General features: G+C 55.9%; 1 protein-coding gene across 3 annotated transcripts in view; it reads left to right on the top strand.

The window, feature by feature from the left end:
• Positions 1-20982, top strand: part of PPL (periplakin) — a 56427-nt gene extending 35445 nt beyond the window's left edge. Inside the window, exons 1-20 of one of the 3 annotated variants that reach the window (XM_034670411.1) lie at positions 3202-3381; positions 4121-4241; positions 4831-4956; positions 5053-5094; positions 6418-6579; positions 6670-6777; positions 7787-7882; positions 9106-9228; positions 9329-9475; positions 10002-10153; positions 11065-11162; positions 11358-11515; positions 12223-12401; positions 12486-12624; positions 13378-13571; positions 14779-14929; positions 15710-15793; positions 16465-16581; positions 17069-17161; positions 17973-20982. In XM_034670411.1, coding sequence (XP_034526302.1) covers positions 3347-3381; positions 4121-4241; positions 4831-4956; positions 5053-5094; positions 6418-6579; positions 6670-6777; positions 7787-7882; positions 9106-9228; positions 9329-9475; positions 10002-10153; positions 11065-11162; positions 11358-11515; positions 12223-12401; positions 12486-12624; positions 13378-13571; positions 14779-14929; positions 15710-15793; positions 16465-16581; positions 17069-17161; positions 17973-20636 — 4989 coding nt within the window. In that variant the 5' untranslated portion in view covers positions 3202-3346 and the 3' untranslated portion in view covers positions 20637-20982. Of the gene's footprint in view, positions 1-3201; positions 3382-4120; positions 4242-4830; positions 4957-5052; positions 5095-6417; positions 6580-6669; positions 6778-7786; positions 7883-9105; positions 9229-9328; positions 9476-10001; positions 10154-11064; positions 11163-11357; positions 11516-12222; positions 12402-12485; positions 12625-13377; positions 13572-14778; positions 14930-15709; positions 15794-16464; positions 16582-17068; positions 17162-17972 lie in introns of those variants that run through there. The other 2 variants (XM_034670412.1, XM_034670413.1) reach the window with 2 other exon arrangements.
• Positions 20983-21281: the final 299 nt, after the last annotated feature.

Consider the following 21281-nt stretch of genomic DNA (forward strand, 5'->3'; position numbering starts at 1 on the left):
GTGCCCCGCCAGCCCTGCAGCTCGGCCCTCACTCAGGCCGCAGCCTTGTTCCAGCTCCTCGCCTGAGTTTTCACTCCCCTCGTCTCATGGCGCCGTGCTCTCTTCTTTCCTAAATGAAAACAGCTTTTTGGGTGTGTCCATTTTTGTCCTAATAAAAGTAATATGGGTTTGTTACAAATCTTCCAGGACTGATAAACAAAGTATAACAAAGCAAATTGAAATCCTGTATAATTCCACCACCAGATGGATGGATCAGCTATTAACATTCTGGTGTATCTGTTTGACCCTTTCCTGTGCGTGCGTGTGTGTGTGAGAGAGAGAAAGAGAGAGAGAGAGAGAGAGAGTAGGGTCTCGGGCTTTCATTTTTATTTGCTTAGAGTAATGACTCACAGTACCAAGGATGTACTTGGGGGATAATTTTGAACTGTTTTTTAACTTCAGATGAACAAACCTGAAAATAGAAACCGTGCTTTGAGGACCATATGGACTAAACTTTTGCTTTCTTTTTTTCCCTTCCATCCTTTCGTTTGTCAGAAGTCGTCACTATTCATTTTATTACCCAAAAGTTCTCTTGAATATTCCTGTTTTCTTAAATTGAAGTGAGATTCGCATAACATAAGATTAACCACTTGGCCTGTAGGCCGTTGGCATGTCGGGCACCCACCACCTCCTTCGAGTTCCAAGAGCTTTCTATTCCCCCAAAGGGAACCCCGTACCCAACAGCAGTCCCTCCCCACGCCCCCTCTCAGCAGCCCCCGGGAACCCTAATCTGCTCTCTGTGCCTGTGAATTTACTTCTGCATGTTTCATATAAACCGAATCTTACAGTACATGACCTTCTGTGTCTATCCAAATTTTTAAACATGCAGAAAAGTTGAAAGAATTCTACAGAGAACACCCATGTCCCTCCCCCCAGACTCCTCCGGTAAGAGCTGCTGGGTTCGCTCTATCCCTCATCCCCCAAACAGCAGGCGTGTAATGTATGAGCTACATCGGTCCCTATGATTTGTTTGGACTCGTAAAAACCTTTTACTTGAGGTATAAATTCTGCAAGGCATACAGAAAGTGTCCACGTTTTAAGGGCCTTTGAATCCGTAGGTACCTACGTAACCCCTGCTCAGGTCAAGATAGAGAACATTTCCCAGAAAGCTGGCTCGTGACCTTGCCAGTCCTTATCCCCCCGAGGTAAGCGCGACGCTGAGCGCTCTCTCCATCCATCAATCTGTTTTGCCCGACTGTGAACTCTTGAACACGGCGTCTCTCAGCTAGGTGTTCTCTTTCTCATCTCGGCTGGCATGTTTAAAGAGGTCTTGTATTCCCACACAGCACTCGCATGAAGGAGGTAATGATTAATTTACTTCCGCCTTTTGCAAAATTAATCTTCGACACTGTAACTGCCCAAGAGAGCTGCAGATCAGCTGGAAATGACGGTGCGATAATGTTCCACCCAAGCCAAGAACCATGATGTTTTGTGTGTTTTTTCGCCCACTGGTCAGACCCACGCGGGGGTGGGGAGGTGGCCCAGCACCCCCGGGCCTCACCTCCAAGCCCCTCGGGGCTCCGAGCCCTGCTTGCCCCTCAGACTCCCTGGAGTTGGCTGGGCACGGGTGGGCCAAACGTCTTTTCTTCTTCTGAGCGGAAGTCTGCTCTTTCCTCTGGACCGGGAAGCACATCACTTCGTTCACTTCTTTTTGCTTTTGTAACAGGTTTATTTTATTTATTTATTTTTTTTTAAAAGATTTTATTTATTTATGTGACAGAGAGACAGCCAGCGAGAGAGGGAACACAAGCAGGGGGAGTGGGAGAGGAAGAAGCAGGCTCACAGCAGAGGAGCCTGATGTGGGGCTCGATCCCATAACGCCGGGATCACGCCCTGAGCTGAAGGCAGACGCTCAACCGCTGTGCCACCCAGGCGCCCCTTGTAACAGGTTTATTGAGGTGTATTTCACACATCAGAAGCAGCTCCCACTGCCGGTGCACAATGCACTGATTTTTAGTGACTTCGCCAAGTGACACAGCCGTTTCCATAAATGGGTTTCTGAACATTTTCATCCCCTAGTAAGAACCCTTGTGCTCGTTTACTGTGTCCAACTCCACCCGAGCCACTGGCCACCACACATCCACTTCCTGTCTCTCGGATTAGGACGTGGTGGGACCCTACGCGTCATGGCCTCTGGCTTCTCTCACTTCACGGTTTTCAAGGCTCATCCATCCCAGTGTGTCAGCGGCTCTGGTCTTCTCACAGCTGAGAAATTCCTCGGGTCACGTGGGCACCTCTTCCTTATTCCCATGGCAGCGATGGGGACGCTGAGACCCAGTGGGGGAGGGCACTGGCTCCTCGAGGCCCCCGTGTTACTTCCACGGTCTGTCTTCAGCCCAGTCACGGGCCTGTCCTCACCCCCCCCCCACTGGTCTGGGGTCTCCAGGGCCCCGCACAGTGTGGGGCTGGGNTGGTCTGGGGTCTCCAGGGCCCCGCACAGTGTGGGGCTGGGCTTCAGGAATGTTCACTGAGTGAGCTAACAGGCTGTGTTTAGACACCTGCTGTCCTGACTGCCAGTTCATTGTTCTTCCCTAAACAAGCAGGGACCCTGGGCTCATCAGCCACACCGACCAGGCCTCCCAAATATCACCCACTCTGTTGACGCCCACCGTTTCTGCAGATACCACCCCAGATCAGCCACCGTCAGCTCCCACCAGCCCTGTCACAACTGCCGACTGTCCTCGCAGCCATGCCCTTGCCCCGTAGAGCCCTGAGGAATTGCCTCTCAGGACAGATGGGGCCTTGTTGCCTTGCACCTCTCCCACTTCCTCCCCCAGCCTGCCTTCCTGCCTCAGGGCCTTTGCACAGGCTGTTTCCTCTGCCTAGAACACTCTTTCCTTTCATCCTTAGTGCTTAGCTTGTGTCACCGCCTCCAGAGGGGCTCCCTGACCACCGGATCTAAAGCAGGTCCCTGTTCCACTTCTGGCGTGTTGCCTTGGTAAACACGACTAGTGTGAGCTTGTAATCACCTTTGTGAGGTTTATCTGTTTATCGGACTGGGCTGGCTGGGGCCATGCCTCTTCATTGGAAGCTGTGTCCCCGGTACTTGGGTTGTTTGTGGAGAGGCGGAGGAGAGGCTCGGTGGGACTGGGAGCCCCTTGCTGGCGCTCTCCTCTCTCCCCTCCCACCCCTGCAGTGCCTGTTGAGTGCCCATCCCCCACCCCCCTTTCTGTCTTGACTCTCGCAGGACCTGGCCCGGCTGCAGGAGGGCCGACAGCCTGAGCACCGGGACGTGACCCTGCAGAAGGTGTCGGACTCGGAGAAGCTGCTGTATGTGCTAGAGGCGGACGCAGCCATTGCCAAGCACATGAAGCATCCCCAAGGAGACATGATTGCCGAGGAGTAGGTCCCCTCCGCTCCAGGTTCCTGGGACGGGCAGGAGGGCTGTAGACCGCTCAGCGTTCCAGAGCCCAACTCGCGGTTTATTGAGGGCTAACTAGATGCTAGGCACACGCCACATGCTCTCTTATCCTTATGACGACCCATTTTATAGTCAGGGAAACTGAGGCTCAGCACTGACGTCCCCTGTTCTGGTCATAGTGTGACCACAGGTCCCTGATTGTCGAGCTGTCTGACCTCCAAGCTCTAGGGCACTCTCTCCCACTCCCTGATTCCCAGCCAGCTTCCTGTGCTCATGGTTCTCCTCTCAGCTCAGATTTGGATAAACTGGCACCCAAAATGCCTCCTACTTCGTTCTGCACTCCCCACCCTGGCAGGGGCAAGGGTCTTGGGGTGCGCCATGTCTCCTTGCACTGTTCCTATCATGGCCCATGCCACCCCTCTGGTTCCTGCTTGATGGTGGGCTCCAGAGAGCAGTGGACCTGTCCTTTTCTTCCAGAATCTTCTACAGCTCTGGGCACACAGTAGGCCCTGGGAAAACATTCATAGGTGAAGGAAGGATGAGGGAGGATGGTAGTGATTGCCTGGAACCCAAGGCCCTGGTCACCCTGTCCTTCCAGGCCCCTGAGCAGAAAGCCCTAGGCCAGTGTCTGGTGTGGGAGGCCCTTCCTGGGGGAAGGGGCGTGGGCAGTGGGCCTGCCAACTGGCCCCGCTAATCAGGATGGCCACTCTCCCCGCTCAGCATCCGTCAGCTGAAGGAGCGCGTGACCAGCCTCCGTGGGAAACACAAGCAGATCTACAACCTGGTGGTGAAGGAGGTAGACCCGCAGGTCAACTGGGCGGCGCTGGTGGATGAAAAGCTGGTACGGCCCCGGCTTCCGCCGTGTGCAGGGAGGACCCTGCCATCGCATGGGTACCACAGTCCTGCCTCGTGGAGGGTCATGTTCCTGATGCTTCCTGATGGCTGCGTCAGTGAGGACAGCAAGGCTCAGAGAGGTGTAGCCCCTAGCCCAGTGTCACCCAGCAGACGTGGCGGAGACTGGGACCCTCCTGGGATTGCTCTCCAGCCCTGGTTGGTGGGGTCCCGGCAGGCTAGGAGGAGCGGCCCTGTGTCCTTCCTGTGCCCTCACCAGCCTGTCTCCCCCATGGAGAAGGGCAGCTGCTGGAGCCAGCTGTCCTCTCTTAGTGGTGTGACCTGGGCAAGCGACTCCCCTGACCTGGCCTCTGTTTCCCCATCTGTGAAATGGAAATGACAACCGTGGGGGCTTCTGAGGTTACAGTGAGATTCAGTGAGATGACATGTGTAGGTGCGGTGATAAAGGTGACTGTCACGCCCCATGTCTCTCCCGGGGACCCTTGGCTCCCTCCTTGGTTCTTGGGGTGGGTGGACTGCGAGTCCTGGACCCTCGCCCGCTCTCTGTGGGTCATCTCTCCACCCGCCCTCCCTCCCAGGACAAACTGGGCAGCCAGAGCTTCGGGACGGACCTGCCACTGGTGGACCACCAGGTGGAGCAGCACAATATCTTCCACAACGAGGTCAAGGCCATCGGGCCCCACCTGGCCAAGGATGGGGGCAAGGTGCGCGTGGTGGTGGAGCGGGCCTGGCCCCGGGGGAAGGGGGGCTCATGCCTGCAGCCCTGCCTTGACCCCCCGTGCCCCCGGCTCTGTCTGCAGGAGCAGAACAGCGAACTCCAGGCCAAGTACCAGAAACTGCTGGTGAGAAGGACCCCCCCCCGCCCCGGGGAAGGGGACGGGAGGGGGTGGGGAGCCAGGGGTGTGGGCACAGAAAGTGTGTGCAGTGAACATTTCAAATGGAATGAAAGGGGTTGAGGGGGAAGGAGATCGTACCCCGAGCCCCCCCTGAGAGGTGTCCCAGTGTGCTCTGTGCTTGTGGAAAACCCTAATAGGTCCCCCGGATGCAGCCCGTCCTACAGTCTGCTTCTTACTTCTTCTCTAAGCACCTTCTGTGTGCCAGGTACAATGCCATGTGCTTTATAAGCAAAAGTTTTCTTTAAGGAATGCGTTCCTTTTAAAAGTGCGTCGTGATGCCTAAATGCTTCCTTGCTGCAGCTGGTTCAGACGCCTCAGATGAGAGGACGCACAGGCTCGGAGCCAGATGCCTCCATCCCTCGGTGGTGGGCAGACCCTGAGCGAGCTCCTTAGCCCCTGCGACCCTCAGTTTCCTGATCTGTACAGGGGAGCTGCTTTGAGTCCTTGTCTCCTAGGATCGCTGACGCGGGAGAAGTGCCTGGCACGGTCGGGGCACGCTGTGGGCCCCGCGTATCTGTTAGCAGCTGTTTCTGTTCGCAGAGCAAAGGCGAGCGTCCCTGCCCCCTCCTGCTCCTCCCTGCCCGGCACCCGGTGCCTCTCACGTGTACCATGGTAGCACGTTGCTAGTGTGCTCCTAGCCTCTGTACGGGGATCCTGATAAAGACAAAAATGGAAGTTGTACCTGCTTACATTGATTCAGCACCAACTGTTTGACAGTCTTTTTTTTTTTTTTAATTTTTCTAAGATTTATTTATTTGACACAGAGGGAGAGAGGGAGAGAGAGCACAGGCAGGGGACGTAGAAGAGAGAGAAGGAGAGGCAGGCTCTCCGCGGAGCACGGAGCCCGATGTGGGGCTTGATCCCCGGACCCCGGCATCACGACCTGAGCTGAAGGCAGACGCTTCGTTGACTGAGCCCCCCCGGCGCCCCGTTTGACAGTCTTTGTACCCTATGAGATCAGTGCTGTTGTCATCCCCGTTTTGCGCATAAGGAAACTCGAGGCTCCACAAGAAAGTCCATCCCACGCGGGTTTGTTCTGTTGGGCTCACTATTCTGTGCCCAGAGCCTGGAGTGGAGCCCAGCGCTTAGCTCCTGCGCCATGGACGGTTGCTGAATGAATGAATGCGCTTTGGAGGGTCAGGTGGTTTGTCCAAGGGGGTCCAGCCAGGAAGTGTGGAGCTGGGCTGGTCCGCACACCGGCCAGAGCTGGGCCTGAGGGCAGGGGTGGAGGGAGGCTTCAGCCCTGTCCTTGCGCCCCCCCCCCACCAGGCGGCATCGCAGGTGCGGCAGCAGCACCTGAGCACGCTGCAGGACTACATGCAGCGCTGCACCAATGAGCTGTACTGGCTGGACCAGCAGGCCAAGGGCCGCATGCAGTATGACTGGAGTGACCGCAACCTCGACTACCCCAGCCGCCGGCGCCAGTACGAGGTGGGCCTGGGGCAGCGGGGCCAGCGGGGCTGGCAGGGAGCACAGGGCTGCCAGCTGGGCGCTGAGCCCCCTCCACTGCCTCCTCTGCAGAATTTCATCAACCGGAACCTGGAGGCCAAAGAGGAGAGAATTAACAAGCTGCACAGCGAGGGTGACCAGCTGCTAGCCGCCGAGCACCCTGGGAGGAACTCCATTGAGGTGGGTGTGCCCGGGGGGGTTGCCTCCAGCAGGGTGGCCTCAGGGTGGCCTCTGCTGTGGGCCGCTGAGACTCAGGCAGCCCCCAAGGTGGGGGTCCTGCATCCTGTGTGTGTGTGTGTCTCCATTTTGCTGTCTTTCCTCTCTGACGGTATCTCCTCTCATCTCATCCTTTGCCATGTCCTGCCCTCGGCCCCTGGACTTCTGAAGCCCATATGGTACCTGTAATAGTTTCCTAGAGCTGCTGTAACCAATGACCACAAACTTGGTGGCTTTAAACAGCACAAACTTACTCTCTCACAGTCCGAAGGCCAGAAGTTTGAAATCCAGGCTTGTTGGCAGGCTTGTTCCCTCTGAAAGTTCTAGGACAGAATCCTTCCTTGCCTCTCTTCTTGCGTCTAGTGGTTGCCAGCAGTCCGTGGTTTTCCTTGGTCTGGGGCTGCGTCGCTCGTATCTCTGCCTCCATCTTCATATAACCTTCTCCCCTGTGTGTCTCTCTGTATGTCATCTCCTTTTCTTATAGGGACATCAGTCATTGGACCTTAGGGCCCACTCTAAATCTAGGATGATTTCATCTTGACATCCTTAATTATATCTGCAAAGATCCTATTACCAAATAAAGTCACATTCTGATTTCTGGGTGGACATGAATTTGGGGAGGGGAGGGATATCATTCAACCCTCTATAGTGCCTTTGTGTGGATTTTTAAAAGCACCACTTTGGGGAGAGGCAGCCCCTGCTTGTCCCTTGTGCAGTGCACAGCCCAAGTACCCGTACATGGTAATCCTGCTTTGCTCCTCAACATGTCCCTTTTCTCCTCCCATGCCCAGAAGGAAGGTGGCTGCCTCTGTGGGAGCCACATTCAGAGAGATGCCAGGTCCTCCTTCTCCCACCATTCTCTAGTCCAGAATCCTGTCATTCCTCCCTGGGCATCCCAGACACCTGCCAAGCAGTGACCTGCTTACCAACACCCTCCCCCCCCCCCCCCCCCCCCCGCCGCTTCTCTCGGCAGGCGCACATGGAGGCTGTGCATGCGGATTGGAAGGAGTACCTGAACCTGCTCATCTGTGAGGAGAGTCACCTTAAGTATATGGAAGACTACCACCAGGTACCCGTCAGCCCCAGTGCATCACTGGTGGAAGCACTCAGGGCTCCCTCCAGGAGCCTCACAGGGCTGCCTTCCCAGCCTCCCAGTGCCCATGCTTTTGATGGCATACATGGGGGTGCCCCCGAGCTTGCCAGGCCCTTGTCTATCTTCCCTGGAGGCCAGGGCTGGAGAACCTGATTTCTTGGGTCAGTGTGGGGCCCAGGAAGGAGTGTGGGGTTTTCATTTTGATAAAACATATAGAATAGGAAATTGGCCATTTTTAGCCATTTTTAAGCGCATGATGCAGTGTCATTCATTACATTCATGGTGTTGTGCAGCCTTCACCTTGGGAAGGTTTTCTGAACTTCTCTATCACCCCAAACAAGAACTCTGCACCCAAGAAACAATCACTGCCTTCCCTCTCCCTCCCTCCCCCAGGCCCTGGTAACCTCTAACCTATCTTTCTGTCTCTGTAAATTCTCCTACTCTACATTTGTGAAGGTGGACTCACAGGTTAACATGGCCTTTGGTGTCTGGCTTCTTCTCTTGATCCTGACGTTTTCGAGGTTCATCGATGTCAGGGCATGAATCAGAACTCCCTTCCCTTTTATGGCCGAATCCTAGTCCATCGTATGGACAGAGCACATTGTGTTTACCCATTCTTTGCTGGTGGACACCAGCTGGTTTCCACAGGAATGTGTATTTTTAACAAGGGCTGGTCACCTGATTCTTAGGACTGGGGACTCTGGAACTCAGGTGACACCTGTGTAACTTCTGGTTCAGTGTCTGGACCCCACTGGGCTATGAGGTCCACAGGGACCAGAGTCCTGTTCACTGTTACAGCCCAAGGGACAGCTCAGTGATTTCAGAGTATGATGGACTAAAGAAGGGGCAAGAGAACTTTCTAGAACAAAGTGGGGAGGCTTGTGTTCCGTGTATCAAGACTTTGAAAAGTGTAGCGTGAAGTCAGGGTGCCCCTCGCTCAAAAAGAGGAATGGAATAGAAAAGAACCTAAAGCTTTAACAGTACATATGAACACTTACCGTGTCCTAAAGGTGGTGTCGTGTGGCCTGGCGGGAAGGCACCCAGCCCAAGAGGCCCCCAGAAGCCAGCCAGGGAGGGTAGATTCAGGGCAAGTGGGGGTGCCCAGCCCGGCCTGGGGGTGGGCTTGAGGCCCCAGCCAGGATTAGCCCTAGGTGTCCTGGTGGGGTCCTGTCGTAGCAGGGCCGTCTGGTCTCCCCTAGTTCCACAGAGACATGCGGGATGCTCAGGAGCTGTTGCGCAAGGTGGACTCAGACCTGGACCACAAGTACAGCCCCGACTTCAAGGACCAGTACCAGCTCGAGCTGCTGCTGCGGGAGCTGGACGTGAGTGATGGGCCAGGCAAGGGCCTCTCTGCGCCCCTCCCTGTGGCTCCTGCCTGGGTAGGGCGGTGGTCTTACCTGGCCCTCCCCCTACTACCTTCAGGACCAGGAGAAGGCTCTGGACAAGTATGAGCATGTGGTGCGGGGCTTGCAGAAGCGAGGGCAGCAGGTTGTGCCCCTCAAGTACCGCCGGGAGACGCCGCTCAAGCCCATCCCCGTGGAGGCACTCTGTGACTTTGAGGGTGACCAGGTGAGCGGCCGCCCAGGTGCCCCAGATCTGCCCCTTTCAGATCACTGAAGAGTCTCAGGAGTGACAAGGCTGGATGCAGGGCCTCACACAATGTTTTTAGGGAACCTCTGTCCATCTCTGCAGTTGGGGTCACTCTCCCAGTGACCCTCCCTCCACCCCAGTGTCCTACCAGCCACCCTGACCTTCTGTTCTACCAGCTGAGTCCTGTGTCCTGATGAAACCAGTCACGGTGGCTCTAGATGCTATTCTCATTGGCCAGGCCTGAGTCACATGCCCACCCTGAGCAGTCAGGGACTGGTTGGGGGGGAGCAGTTTCCCAAAGGGAAATCCAGGTGGGTGTTGAGACATCAGATCCAACAAGTCCCCTTGCAGCTGGACCCTTCCTACTGTCTATAGTGAAATGTCTTGGGGAGGGTCAGAGAGATGGGCTAAGGCTTTGAGGGCATGGGGCGAGATGGCAACTGGAGTCCTGGTCACTGGCCAGGGCAGGTCCCTCCATGCCTTCTGACTGGCCTGCCCCTGCCAGGGCCTGATCTCACGGGGCTACAGCTACACCCTGCAGAGCAACAATGGGGAGAGCTGGGACCTCACCGACAGCGCAGGGAACAAGCTGACTGCCCCCGCCGTCTGCTTCGTGATCCCCCCGACTGACCCCGAGGCCCTGGCTCTGGCGGACAGGTACTGGATGAAGGATGGAGCCAGCAAGGACTGGCCCCACCCACTGGGCCCCTCAGGCCCCATTCACAGCCCTGGGCATCCTGACCCAGCCTCAGGAGGCAAACGACATCCCACACCTGCACCCCCTTGGGGGCTAAAGTGGGACGGGAGCAGACCTCTTTGGCCAGGTTGACTTGCCAAATGTGCCGGGCTGTAGGCACAGTCAGTGAGTAGTTTCTCTGCAAGCACCTCTGGGTCTTTGCATATGCTGTTCCCTCTACCTGGACACCTTCCTCTGGGCCTTTGCATATGCTGTTCCCTCTGGACACCTACTCAAGGCCCGGTTGGCTCAGGCCTCTTGAATTAAGATAGCTCCATGGTCACCTCTTCTGTGGAGCCTCCCCTGACTGTCCACTCGCCCTTCACTGTGGCTCGAGCACCTTCTCCCACTGCAAGTACTGCCCTCTATTAGAAAGCTGTGTCAGTCTCATGGAGGGGAGGCGCTCCTTGAGATTTACTGTCTGCAGGGCCTTGTTCACTACCTGGTACAAAGTAAGTACCCAGCAGCTCCTTTGTTCAATGAGTGATTCCAGGAATGCCTTCATATATTCATTCAGCAAGTATTTATTGAGCACCTACTGTGTACTGCTACCTCAAAAGTAACATCTTGGTGGGGAAGACAAAGGAACAAACGAGACAATTTTAGGTAGTAAAATTCGGAATGGAGAGGAGAGAAGGATCTACCTGAACCCAGAAGTAAAGAACAGCTATAGCAAACTTACCATGTGTGCCAGGTTTTAACTTTTCAAAGCATTTTGATGAGCCTTGTGGCTCCTCTGAGCCATTTGCCGAGCCAGTGTGGGGCCCCGTGTGTGTAGGGTGGAGGGGGCGGTGGGCTGCCCCAGGCCCCCAGCCCATTTGTGCACTCCCAGCTTGGCCGGCCAGTACCGGAGTGTGCGGCAGAAGGCAGCCAGGAGCAGAGGCGCGCTCCAGCAGCGGCATGAGGTGCTGAAGGCAGAGACTCCTGGAGGTGGGTGCCGGGGCCACTGTCCTGGGCTCTGGGTGGACAGGGAGGAGGGGATGGCAGGAGACAGGCAGGGCAGGGGTGGGGGAGGCTGGGCCAGCCCCAAAAGTCCCAGCTGGCCTCCTAGGCCCTCTCCCTGTGCCTCATCGTCCCCGCTCCAGCTCCCCACTGCCACCTGACTCTGTGATTTCCTTCTGGCAGATGCCTCCGACCTTCAGGGGCGGCATCTGCTGGCTGGCTTGGACAAGGTGGCCAGAGACCTGGACCGGCAGGAGAAGGCTATCACGGGGATCCTACGGCCGCCGCTGGAGCAGGGCCGGGCTGTGCAGGACAGCGCTGAACGGGCCAAGGACCTTAAGGTATCACCAGGCTGGTCTCATCCTCCTGGGGGCCTTGGTGCTTGACAAAGACCACCTGCCCCATGTAACCAGAAGTCCTCAGTGATGGCAGTGAGGGGGGGCTGTTCTAGGCTGTGACCAAGGAGGTGCCTGAGCCCTGGCGCCCCCGACATGGCCCCAGGAGAAAGGGCAAGTGAGGCTCACGCTGCCTCCACATGGCTTGTCGCCTGTGGGCTTGTGCAGTACGGATGACACCAGTAACTGGCCAAGTGGAGGCACTAGCACATGGCGGCCGCGGCTTCGGAGTTAGAGCTGTTTGCTGGCTGCTGGACTGCAGACCCGCTCTTCAAGCCCAGCCTCCATGTGTTCAGAAACATTCAGAGGACGACAGGCACAGGGGTGGGTTGTGGCCAGGCCCCATCACATCCCTTCCTAAGCAGCTTGGAGTGAATGTGGAGAGGAAAAGTACCCACCTCATGGGGTGGCCCCCAAAGACGGATGAAATCATCCACATGATGTGCACGGAAAATTGCTTGATAATTACCTGTTAATTTCCATCACTCTTGTGAGTCACAACCCACCGTACCAGAATTCTGGGGGTGCTCACTATGGGGTGGCTTCCCAGGGAGGGCCCAGGCTTCCCCAGCAGCTTCCTCTGTTCCGTGAAGCCCCTGGAGGGGAGGAGGCTGCCGGACTGTGGCCAACTCCAGGGGCTTTGGTCCCCACAGAACATCACCAACGAGCTGCTGCGGATCGAGCCTGAGAAGGCGTGCAGCACGGCTGAGTGTGAGGAATTCGTGCAGGCCCTCCCGGCCAGCGGCACCACACCTTTGCTGAAGACCCGGGTGGAGGACACCAACCGCAAATATGAGCGCCTGGTGCAGCTTCTGGACTTGGCCCAGGAGAAGTGGGTGGCAGGCGGGCAGTGGGGAGGTCGGGTGGGATCATGGGGCCAGGCGGGCACCCTTAACTCCTGACCCGTTGTCCTCAGAGTGGACGTGGCCAACCGCCTGGAGAAAAGCCTGCAGCAGGGCTGGGAGGCGCTGGCCACCTACGAGAAGCAGCTGACCCAGGAGGACACAGTACCTGAGAGTGGCTGTGCCCTAGACAGCAAGAGGCAGGAGCTGGCGGTAAGTCTGGGGACCCAAGGCCTCAAGAGCCTTTCTCCCCACGTGCTCCCTACCCACTGCCTCTGAAAAGATGGGGATTGAGGCCCCGAGTACCAGGGCAGCGAGTCTCCAGGCTCTGAAAGGCTGCAGTGTGCCCAATCGGAAGCTGCAAATGGACAGCGACGCACGAATCCCAGCTGCTCGGGGGGGGCTTGTGGAAATCAGGTGCCTGATTTTAAAGTTTAGTAGCCACATTAACCCCCCAGACTTCCACTGTCTCCGGATGAGCAGATCTGGCCCCCTAGGCTGGCACGCTCGTGGAGCAGGTCAGTGGCGGCTGCCTCTAGCCCCAGCATCTGCTTTCTCTGTCCCGTGGCCCCTGGGCTGCTTCGCATGTCTGCCTGCCTGACTGCCGTGGGCATTCAAGTGTGTGAGCCCTCGGGAGGCCTCTTACTCACACACCGGTCCTCACGTGGAGATCCTCACCTCAGAGCTGAGGCCCTGTGGCTGGAGAGCAGCCGGTCGTTCTGGTCCTGGGCACGACATCACTGGGCACACGCCGCTGCCTGCAGGGTTTTAGATGTCAGGTTTTTCGGGTTGTGTTCATTGTGACGAAACAGAACAATGCAGAAATGACCACCAGGTTTAAGGAGAAATGCAGAGGCAAAGCCCTAGTCCCTTCCCACGCAGGAGGCCCCGGCAGCGGGCACAGCACTGCCCTCGCCCCTGGGAGCTCTGGCCACAGCGCCGCCGTCTGCCTCTCCGCCCCTGCAGGCCCTGGCCTCCGAGCTTCAGGCCCAAAAGTCCCTCCTCGGTGAGGTGGAACAGAACCTGGAGGCGGCCAAGCAGTGCTCCAGCTCCCTGGCCAGCCGCTTCCAGGAGCACTGCCCCGACCTGGAGCGCCAGGAGGCCGAGGTGCACAAGCTGCTCCAGCGTTCCGACAACCTCCACCAGCAGATTGAGCTCAGGTGAGGAGCCGCGGGTGGGCAGCAGCCGCCACTTCGCTGGTCTGTGCTCAGGCCACGAAAGGCTGCTTGTTTTCCAAAGTTTCTTGTTTAAAAAAGCAATAAGACATCTACAAACTGAAAAACTCAAGGTGATTATAATGACCAGCCTGTCCCCCAAGGGAAGCATGGCTACCAGTTCGTGTCCCCTTCCAAAAATAGAGGATCCAGGGCAGGTATGTAACACGGACCGTGTCTTGCTTTTTCCTGTCCTCCGCTTTGTCGGGTCAGGCGCCAGTACGTATGACCTCCTCTTCTCTTTTCCGGAGGAGCTCATACAGAACAGATCCTGCTTCCTTAAATGCTTAGAGAAGTCACCAGGGAGGAGCCACGCACGCCTGCAAGTCATTTGTTTTTGGTGTGTGAGACTTTAACAACAGATTCAACCTCTTTACAGGTACTAGGCTATTCTGGGTTATCTGATTCCTGGAGCAGGTCCGGGAGCTTGTGTCTTTCAAGGAATTTGTCCATCTCCTCCAGTGGGTGAACTGACTGATGCAAAATTGTTCCTAATACCCTCTTGTTCTTTCACTGTTTCCAGGACCTGAGGGGATGTCCCCTCCCTCGTTCCTGATGTTCTGCCTTTTCTCATTTTATTTACATATTCTTTTTCCTTCCTGACCATTGTGAGGTTCATCAGTTCGCCGACCATTTCAAGGAACTGGCTTTGGTTTCAGTCCTCTTCTCTCCTGTTTGGTCTCTTTCACTGGCATCTGTTGTTTACCATTTCCTGCTGCTATTAGCTCTTTCCCCATCGTTGACAGCTTCCTCCTTTTCCAACAAAGGCACTGAAAATGGCAAATTTCCCTCTAGGTGCTGCTTTTGCTGTGTCCCACAAATGTCAATGTTTTTATTTTCAGTGAGTTCAGGTTTCCTAGCATCTCCTGTGATTTCTCCTTGGACTTGAGGGTTATTGAGGTCCTATAATAACTGTGGGCGTCCCTGCTGGTCAGTACACATGGACCCACCTGTCCTTGACAGAGGCTGCAGTGTATTCCAACTTAACATTCCATAATTTCATTAACCACCCTCTTTTTGGGGACTGCTTAGGTTATCTTGTTAGATTATATTTGATCCTGCTTTTAAACAATGAGTGGAGAGGATTTCTTTGAAAAGGTATAGGAGGCATCTGCTGACTGTGGCAGAGGCCTGATGGGCTTTGTCTCCATAGGGCCCAGAGCCTGCAGATCGCCAGGGCCGCGTATGACCACTACCACAGTGGCTATGACCACGTGCTCCAGTTCTTGTCCCAAATCCCCAGCTACGAGCCGCAGGAGACAGACAGCCTCAGCCAGGTGGAAACCAAGCTGAAGAATCAGAAGGTAGGGTAGCTGCCTCCGTGTTCACAGGCCTACAGTGGCACAGGGGGCGTGGAAGGGAGCCAGGCAGTGGCTGCCACCTGCCCCGGTGGGAGGGAGGGCAAAGGCCTGGCAGAGCTGTGTCCTCAAGGGACCCCAGCCCTGCCTAGCCCTAGCACCTAACTCTGAGAATGAGAGTGGTCCCGCTCCCTCCTTGGTGCCCAGCCCGGGGCCTGGCCCAGCATGGACTACCTGAGCAGGCTGGCTGAATGAGCAAATGGTTGCAGCCACACGGGGGAGCGCTCGTGGTGAAAGGTCCTGTGTCCAGAGTTCAGAGGCCCGGTTCCTTGGAAAGCAGCAGTGTCTTGGAGTGAGGGACAAGAGACACGGGCCCCCAACAGCCTAGATTCAAAGCCACGTTCTATCCCTACTAGCTGTGTCCCCATGGGCAGCAAGTCACTGAACCTCCCTCTGCCTCGGAGTCCTGAACGGGAGACAATGACGGTGCTTCCCTCACGGGGCGGCTGGAAGATTAAATGAGATAATCTACGTAAGATAGGAGACCAGTGCCTGACATTTCAAAGCACTCAGTAAACACTGGTTTCTGGGCAAAGACATTATCCTCCCGGCCCTTCTTCACAGGGCCAGAGAGCTGCCTTCCGGGACAAACAGTTACACAAGGAAGCCATTCATTACACTACACTTTGTGCTACAGAAGAATAATTTCAGATTCTAAGGAATCCAGCTGCTCTATCAAGGTTTTTTTTTTTTAATTTGATTTTTAAAGTCTCTGTTGTTTTACAGAACCTGCTAGATGAGATAGCAAGAAGGGAACAGGAAGTCCACGAAGTCTGCACCCACTCCCAGCAGTACCAGCAAGCTGTCAAGGTGAGCCATGAAGCTCCTGCCCCGAGAGTGACTCGGCAGGGCCTCTTCCCGCCCAGTGAGCCGGACAGAGGAACGCCAGGCCAGGCACGGCAGGCATCCTGTGAGCCGGCACAACCCTGGGGAAACAGTATGATACCAGACACTGAATACCAGAAAAGGGATTTCTACTGCTCAGAGCAGTACACGGGGAAAATTCATCCTCAAGAGAAAAATTACCAAGGAAGAACAATGGAGGATAAACAAAATCGCTGTAACAGCATTATTTACAAAAGCCAAACAGAGAGACTAGAAATCACCTAAATGGCGGATAGCAGAAAAACGGCCAGGCAAGTTATCCTTCATCCACGTGCTGGATGACAGAGCTGTCACACGGACAGAGAAGGGGGATCCAGAGGCGGCACGGTGAGAAACGGCTTACAGCACTGCGATCAGTGAAGGCAGCAGAGCGTCACGCTCGGGGCTGGTGGGGAGCACTGTGTGGGGTGCAAGGGGCAAGTGCTGGCACTTTTGGCTGTGTCCTAGGTTGTTCAGGGACACAGCTCTGTGCCGCTGGTGGACCGATGGTTCTAAAAAACCTCCTGGCAGCTGTGCAGACTTCTGGTCAGCTGCAACGGGCACAACATTTCTGACTCCACTGCCTTTGCCCTCTACCATGCCTCTCTCTCACCCAGGACTATGAGTTAGAAGCAGAGAAGCTAAGGTCTCTTCTCGATCTGGAGAATGGAAGGAGCAGCCACGTGAGCAAGAGAGCCAGGCTCCATTCCCCTGCTGCCAAAGTGAGGGAAGAGGTGAGCTCTGTGGGCTGAGGCTTCTTGGAGCTGCCGGGATCTCTAGGGAGCACAGCATGCAGGCCTCCAAGATGTACACCCCAATAGGGAAACTGGGCTGAGAAGCCCTCCTGGGTGCAAACAGGTTCAGTAAGAAAAGATAACACTTGTTCTCGAGCAGCAATGTTGATACATGTGGAAAGACAGGCTGCCGGAGGTATCTGGGCCAGAGCTGTGGATTTGGGAGGCTTTCACTTTGCTCTTCCTAAGTACACACGGAGGGCTGATGTTATTAGTTCCTTCTATACACCAGAACATCACAGTGCAGAGACAGGGACTTTGCCTTCTCCCTCTAAATTCAGTTTTTCCACCAGCTGAGACCGCAGTCCAACTCCAGGTAGCAAGACGCCAGAAGCCACCCTCCGTCCCCAAACCGGACTTCCCAAACACTGTCCAGCTCGCTCTTGCTTAGCCTGCTGACTTCTTTTTGCTAACTACTCTCCTGCAGGAAGCGGCTCTTGCTGCCAAGTTCACGGAAGTCAACGCCATCAACAGACAGAGGCTGCAGAATCTGGAGTTTGCTCTGAGTCTCCTGAGACAGGTAATGGGTCTTAGTAAGACATTTTTTTCTTTTTAAGGTTATATTGATTTTAGAGCAAGAGAGAGAAAGAGACGGGGGAGGGGCAGAGGAGAGGGAGAGAGAGAATCCCAAGCAGACTCCTCGCAGAGCTCGTAGCCGACGAAATTAAGAGTCGGATGTTCAACCCACTGAGCCACCTAGGAGCCCCTTTAAATAAGACATTTTACTCAAAACTCTGCCAGCAGGTGAGAAATAAGACTCATTCTGCTTCCAAGAAACAGTCTGTGAGCTGGTGGCAGTGTCCCTTGCTTGCTAACATGGCTGGACAGCACCAGGCCAAGTACTGGCCCCCGCCTCTGTTGATGTGAATGTAACACGCATGCCATCTCACAAACATTTGCTGAGTGCCCAGGAGCAGGTAACTTATTTTCAGAAGCCCAAGTCTGTCCACACAGTGGAAAATGAAATGGCACCACTGTGGAATTCTCTGTCTCTACTAAGTGCAGAACAGGGGACAGCCATCTGTGCAGGACAAATACATCTCAAAGATGACCCACAGCCTCTGGAAACACAACCAGAGGATGGAGACTGTGGTTTCACTTCACGCTTTTCTGTGGCTGTAAAATACTTTATCATTTTAAAAACCTAAACTACTTGTTTTTAACATTGTCAAAAGTAACCCTAAAACTCTAGTGACCTTGGCACTGAGGGAGCCTTGGCAGTCACAGGACAACCTGTCTGACATGTTCATAGGTGACCGAGGTGCAGTCTTACCAGGTGGGAACAGGCCAGGCAGAGTGTCCAGCTTTAACCACTATCCTCTCCTCCTCAGCAGCCGGAGGTAGGAGCGAGCCACGAGACCCTGCAGGGGAGCACACCAGGCTCCACAGTGGAGGAGACATGGAAAATTCAAAAGGAGCTGGATGAGGAGATTGAGCGGAGACAGCAGCTGGAGAAGGAGGTCAAGAGCGCCCAGGAAGAAATCAAGACTCTGCAGAAGCGGAGACCCCAGGAATCGGTGGTGAAGAAGGAAGTGCTAAAGAAGGTGCCAGACCCCGCACTCGAGGAGAGCTTCCAGCAGATGCAGCGGACCCTGGTGGAGGAGCAGCACAAGAACCAGCTGCTGCAGGAGGAGCTGGAGCTGCTGCGGCTGCGGCTGCACGCCCTGGAGCAGGAGACTAGGGACGGGGGGCAGGAGTACGTGGTCAAGGAGGTCTTGCGCATCGAGCCGGACAGAGCCCAGGAGGACGAGGTCCTGAAGCTGAGGGAGGAGCTGGAGGAGCTGAGGCGGCAGAAAGGCACCCGGGAAGCAGAGGTGGCCCTCCTGCAGCAGCGCATTGCGGCCCTGGCCAAGGAGAAGAACCGGGCCCAGGAGAAGGTCACCGAGAAGGAGGTGGTGAAGCTGCAGAATGACCCCCAGCTGGAGGCAGAGTACCGGCAGCTGCAGGAGGCCCGGCAGCGGGAGGGCAAGCTCAGGGAGGAACGTGAGGAGGAACTGACCTTCCTCCAGGACAAGCTCAAGAGGCTGGAGAAGGAGAGGGCCATGGCAGAGGGGAAGATCACAGTGAAGGAGGTGCTCAAGGTGGAAAAGGATGTGGCAACCGAGAGGGAGGTCGGTGACCTCAAACACCAGTATGAGGATGAGGAGGCCAAGGCTCGTGCCAACCAGAGGGAGAAGACTGAGCTGCTCCGCAAGATTTGGGCCTTGGAGGAGGAAAATGCTAGAGTGCTGGTGCAGGAGAAAGTGCGGGAAATCGTCCGGCCGGACCCCGAGGCAGAGAGGGAAGTGGCCAATCTCCGCCTGGAGCTCGTGGAGCAGGAGCGCAAGTACCGAGCTGCCGAGGAGCAGCTGAAGAGCTATCAGAGTGAGCTGGAGGCGCTCAGGAGGCGGGGCCCCCAGGTAGAGGTCAAAGAAGTGACGAAGGAAGTCATCAAGTACAAGACTGACCCTGAGATGGAGAAGGAGCTTCAGAGGCTCAGGGAGGAGATTGTGGACAAGACAAGACTCATTGAAAGGTGTGATTTAGAAATCTACCAGCTGAAGCAAGAGATCCAGTCCCTGAAAGACACCAAACCCCAGGTGCAGACCAAGGAGGTGGTCCAGGAGATCCTCCAGTTCCAGGAAGACCCCCAAACCAAAGAGGAAGTACAGTCTTTGAGGGCCAGGCTATCAGAGGAACAGAAGAAACAAGTGGATCTGGAAAGGGAGAGGGCCTCCCAGGAGGAGAAGATCAGGCAGAAGGAGGAGGAGCTGTCCCAGGTGAAGGAAAGGGTGGTCCAGCAGGAGGTGGTCAGGTACGAGGAGGAGCCCAGCCTGCGGGCTGAGGTGAACGCCTTCACCGAGAGCATCGACGTGGAGCTGCGGCAGATCGACAACCTCCGTGGGGAGCTGCGGCGGCTGCAGCGCAGGCGCGCTGAGCTCGAACGCCAGCTGGAGGAGCTGGAACGCGAGAGACAGGCTCGCAGGGAGGCGGAGCTGGAGGTGCAGCGCCTGAAGCAGCGCCTGGCCGACCTGGAGAAGGAGGAGGGGGAGGCCCGGGAGAAGGTGACCCTCAAGCAGAAGGTGGTGCTGCAGCAGGACCCCCAGCAGGCCAGGGAACACTCTCTGCTCAAAGTCCAGCTAGAGGAAGAGAGGCACCGGCGGCAGGTCCTGGAGAGCGAGCTCGAGACCCTGAAAAAGAAGCTCGTCAACCTGGAGAAGATGGAGGTCAAGGAGAAGGTGGTCTTCTCCGAAAGCATCCAGGTGGAGAAAGGTGACACCGAACAAGAGATCCAGAAGCTCAAGAGCAGCCTGGACGAGGAGAGCCGGAACAAGAGGGAACTGGATGCGGAAGTGAGTCGGCTGGAAGCCAAGCTGTCGGAGCTGGAGTTCTGTAACTCCAAGTCCTCCAAAGAGCTGGACTTCCTAAGGGAAGAAAACCACAGGCTGCAGCTGGAGCGGCAGAGCCTGCAGCTCGAGACCCGGAGGCTCCAGTCGGAAATTGAAATGGCGGCAACAGAAACACGAGACCTGAGAAACATGACCACGGCGGACTCTGGGACAAACCTGGACTCCAGACTGTGGTCCCTGGAGAGAGAACTGGACGACCTCAAGAGACTCTCCAAAGACAAAGACCTTGAGATCGATGAGCTGCAGAAGCGCCTGGGCTCCGTGGCCGTCAAGAGGGAGCAGAGGGAGAACCACCTGCGGCGCTCCATCGTGGTCATCGACCCCGACACGGGCCGGGAGCTGTCCCCGGAGGAAGCCCATCGGGCCGGTCTCATCGACTGGAACATGTTTGTCAAACTCAGGAGCCAGGAGTGTGACTGGGAGGAAATATCGGTGAAGGGTCCTAGTGGAGAGTCCTCCGTGATCCATGACAGAAAGTCTGGCAGGAAGTTCTCCATTGAAGAGGCCCTGCAGAAAGGAAGGCTGACCCCGGCTCAGTATGACCGATATGTCAACAAGGATATGTCTATCCAGGAGCTGGCTGTCCTGGTGTCTGGGCAGAAATAGGCACAGCCCAGCCTTCCATCTTCTTGGGAGCCTACCCAGTACCACCATGTCTTCTCCTCCCCGGCCCTGTGCAGACTTCTGACCTCTGCAGAGCTGAGCACGTTCCCCAAGCCTGTCAGTCATTCAACCCAGGTGAGGGACCTGCTTCGTCCTCTGATGATCAGACAACCAAGATGCCCCTCTTCTGTCCCTTTTCCTACACACTCCCATCAATAGACTCCTTGCGTGACACCTGGAAGCAACCCGAAAAACTAAAGCACATGATATATGACGACTGAAGCAGACAACCCCACTCCGAGCACCAGCCTTCACCCCCCTGCCAGATAGATAGGGGGACTCTCGGGCAGAAAGGCCTCCCTTCTACACACCTTTCTGTACGTCAAAGGACTGGGCCCCTCAGGGCTGCTGACCTGCATTCATATCCCCCCAGGTTCTGGCTGAGAGCAGACTTTCTGTCAGAGGCCTCCTGGTGAGACAGATCCATGTTCTAGGGCGGAAAAGGCACAAAGAAGCCAGGACAATGCGTGGCCTTCGGTGGAAGAGTGAAAGTAAACTGTCAGCCAGACTGTCCCAGGAAAACGCACCATCAGAGACTGTGTGGTGGTTCTGAAATTATTTTCATAAAGGACTATGTTGCTGTTAGGC

The sequence above is a fragment of the Ailuropoda melanoleuca genome, chromosome 10, assembly GCF_002007445.2.
Source record: "Ailuropoda melanoleuca isolate Jingjing chromosome 10, ASM200744v2, whole genome shotgun sequence".
NCBI classification, from domain to species: Eukaryota; Metazoa; Chordata; class Mammalia; order Carnivora; family Ursidae; genus Ailuropoda; species Ailuropoda melanoleuca.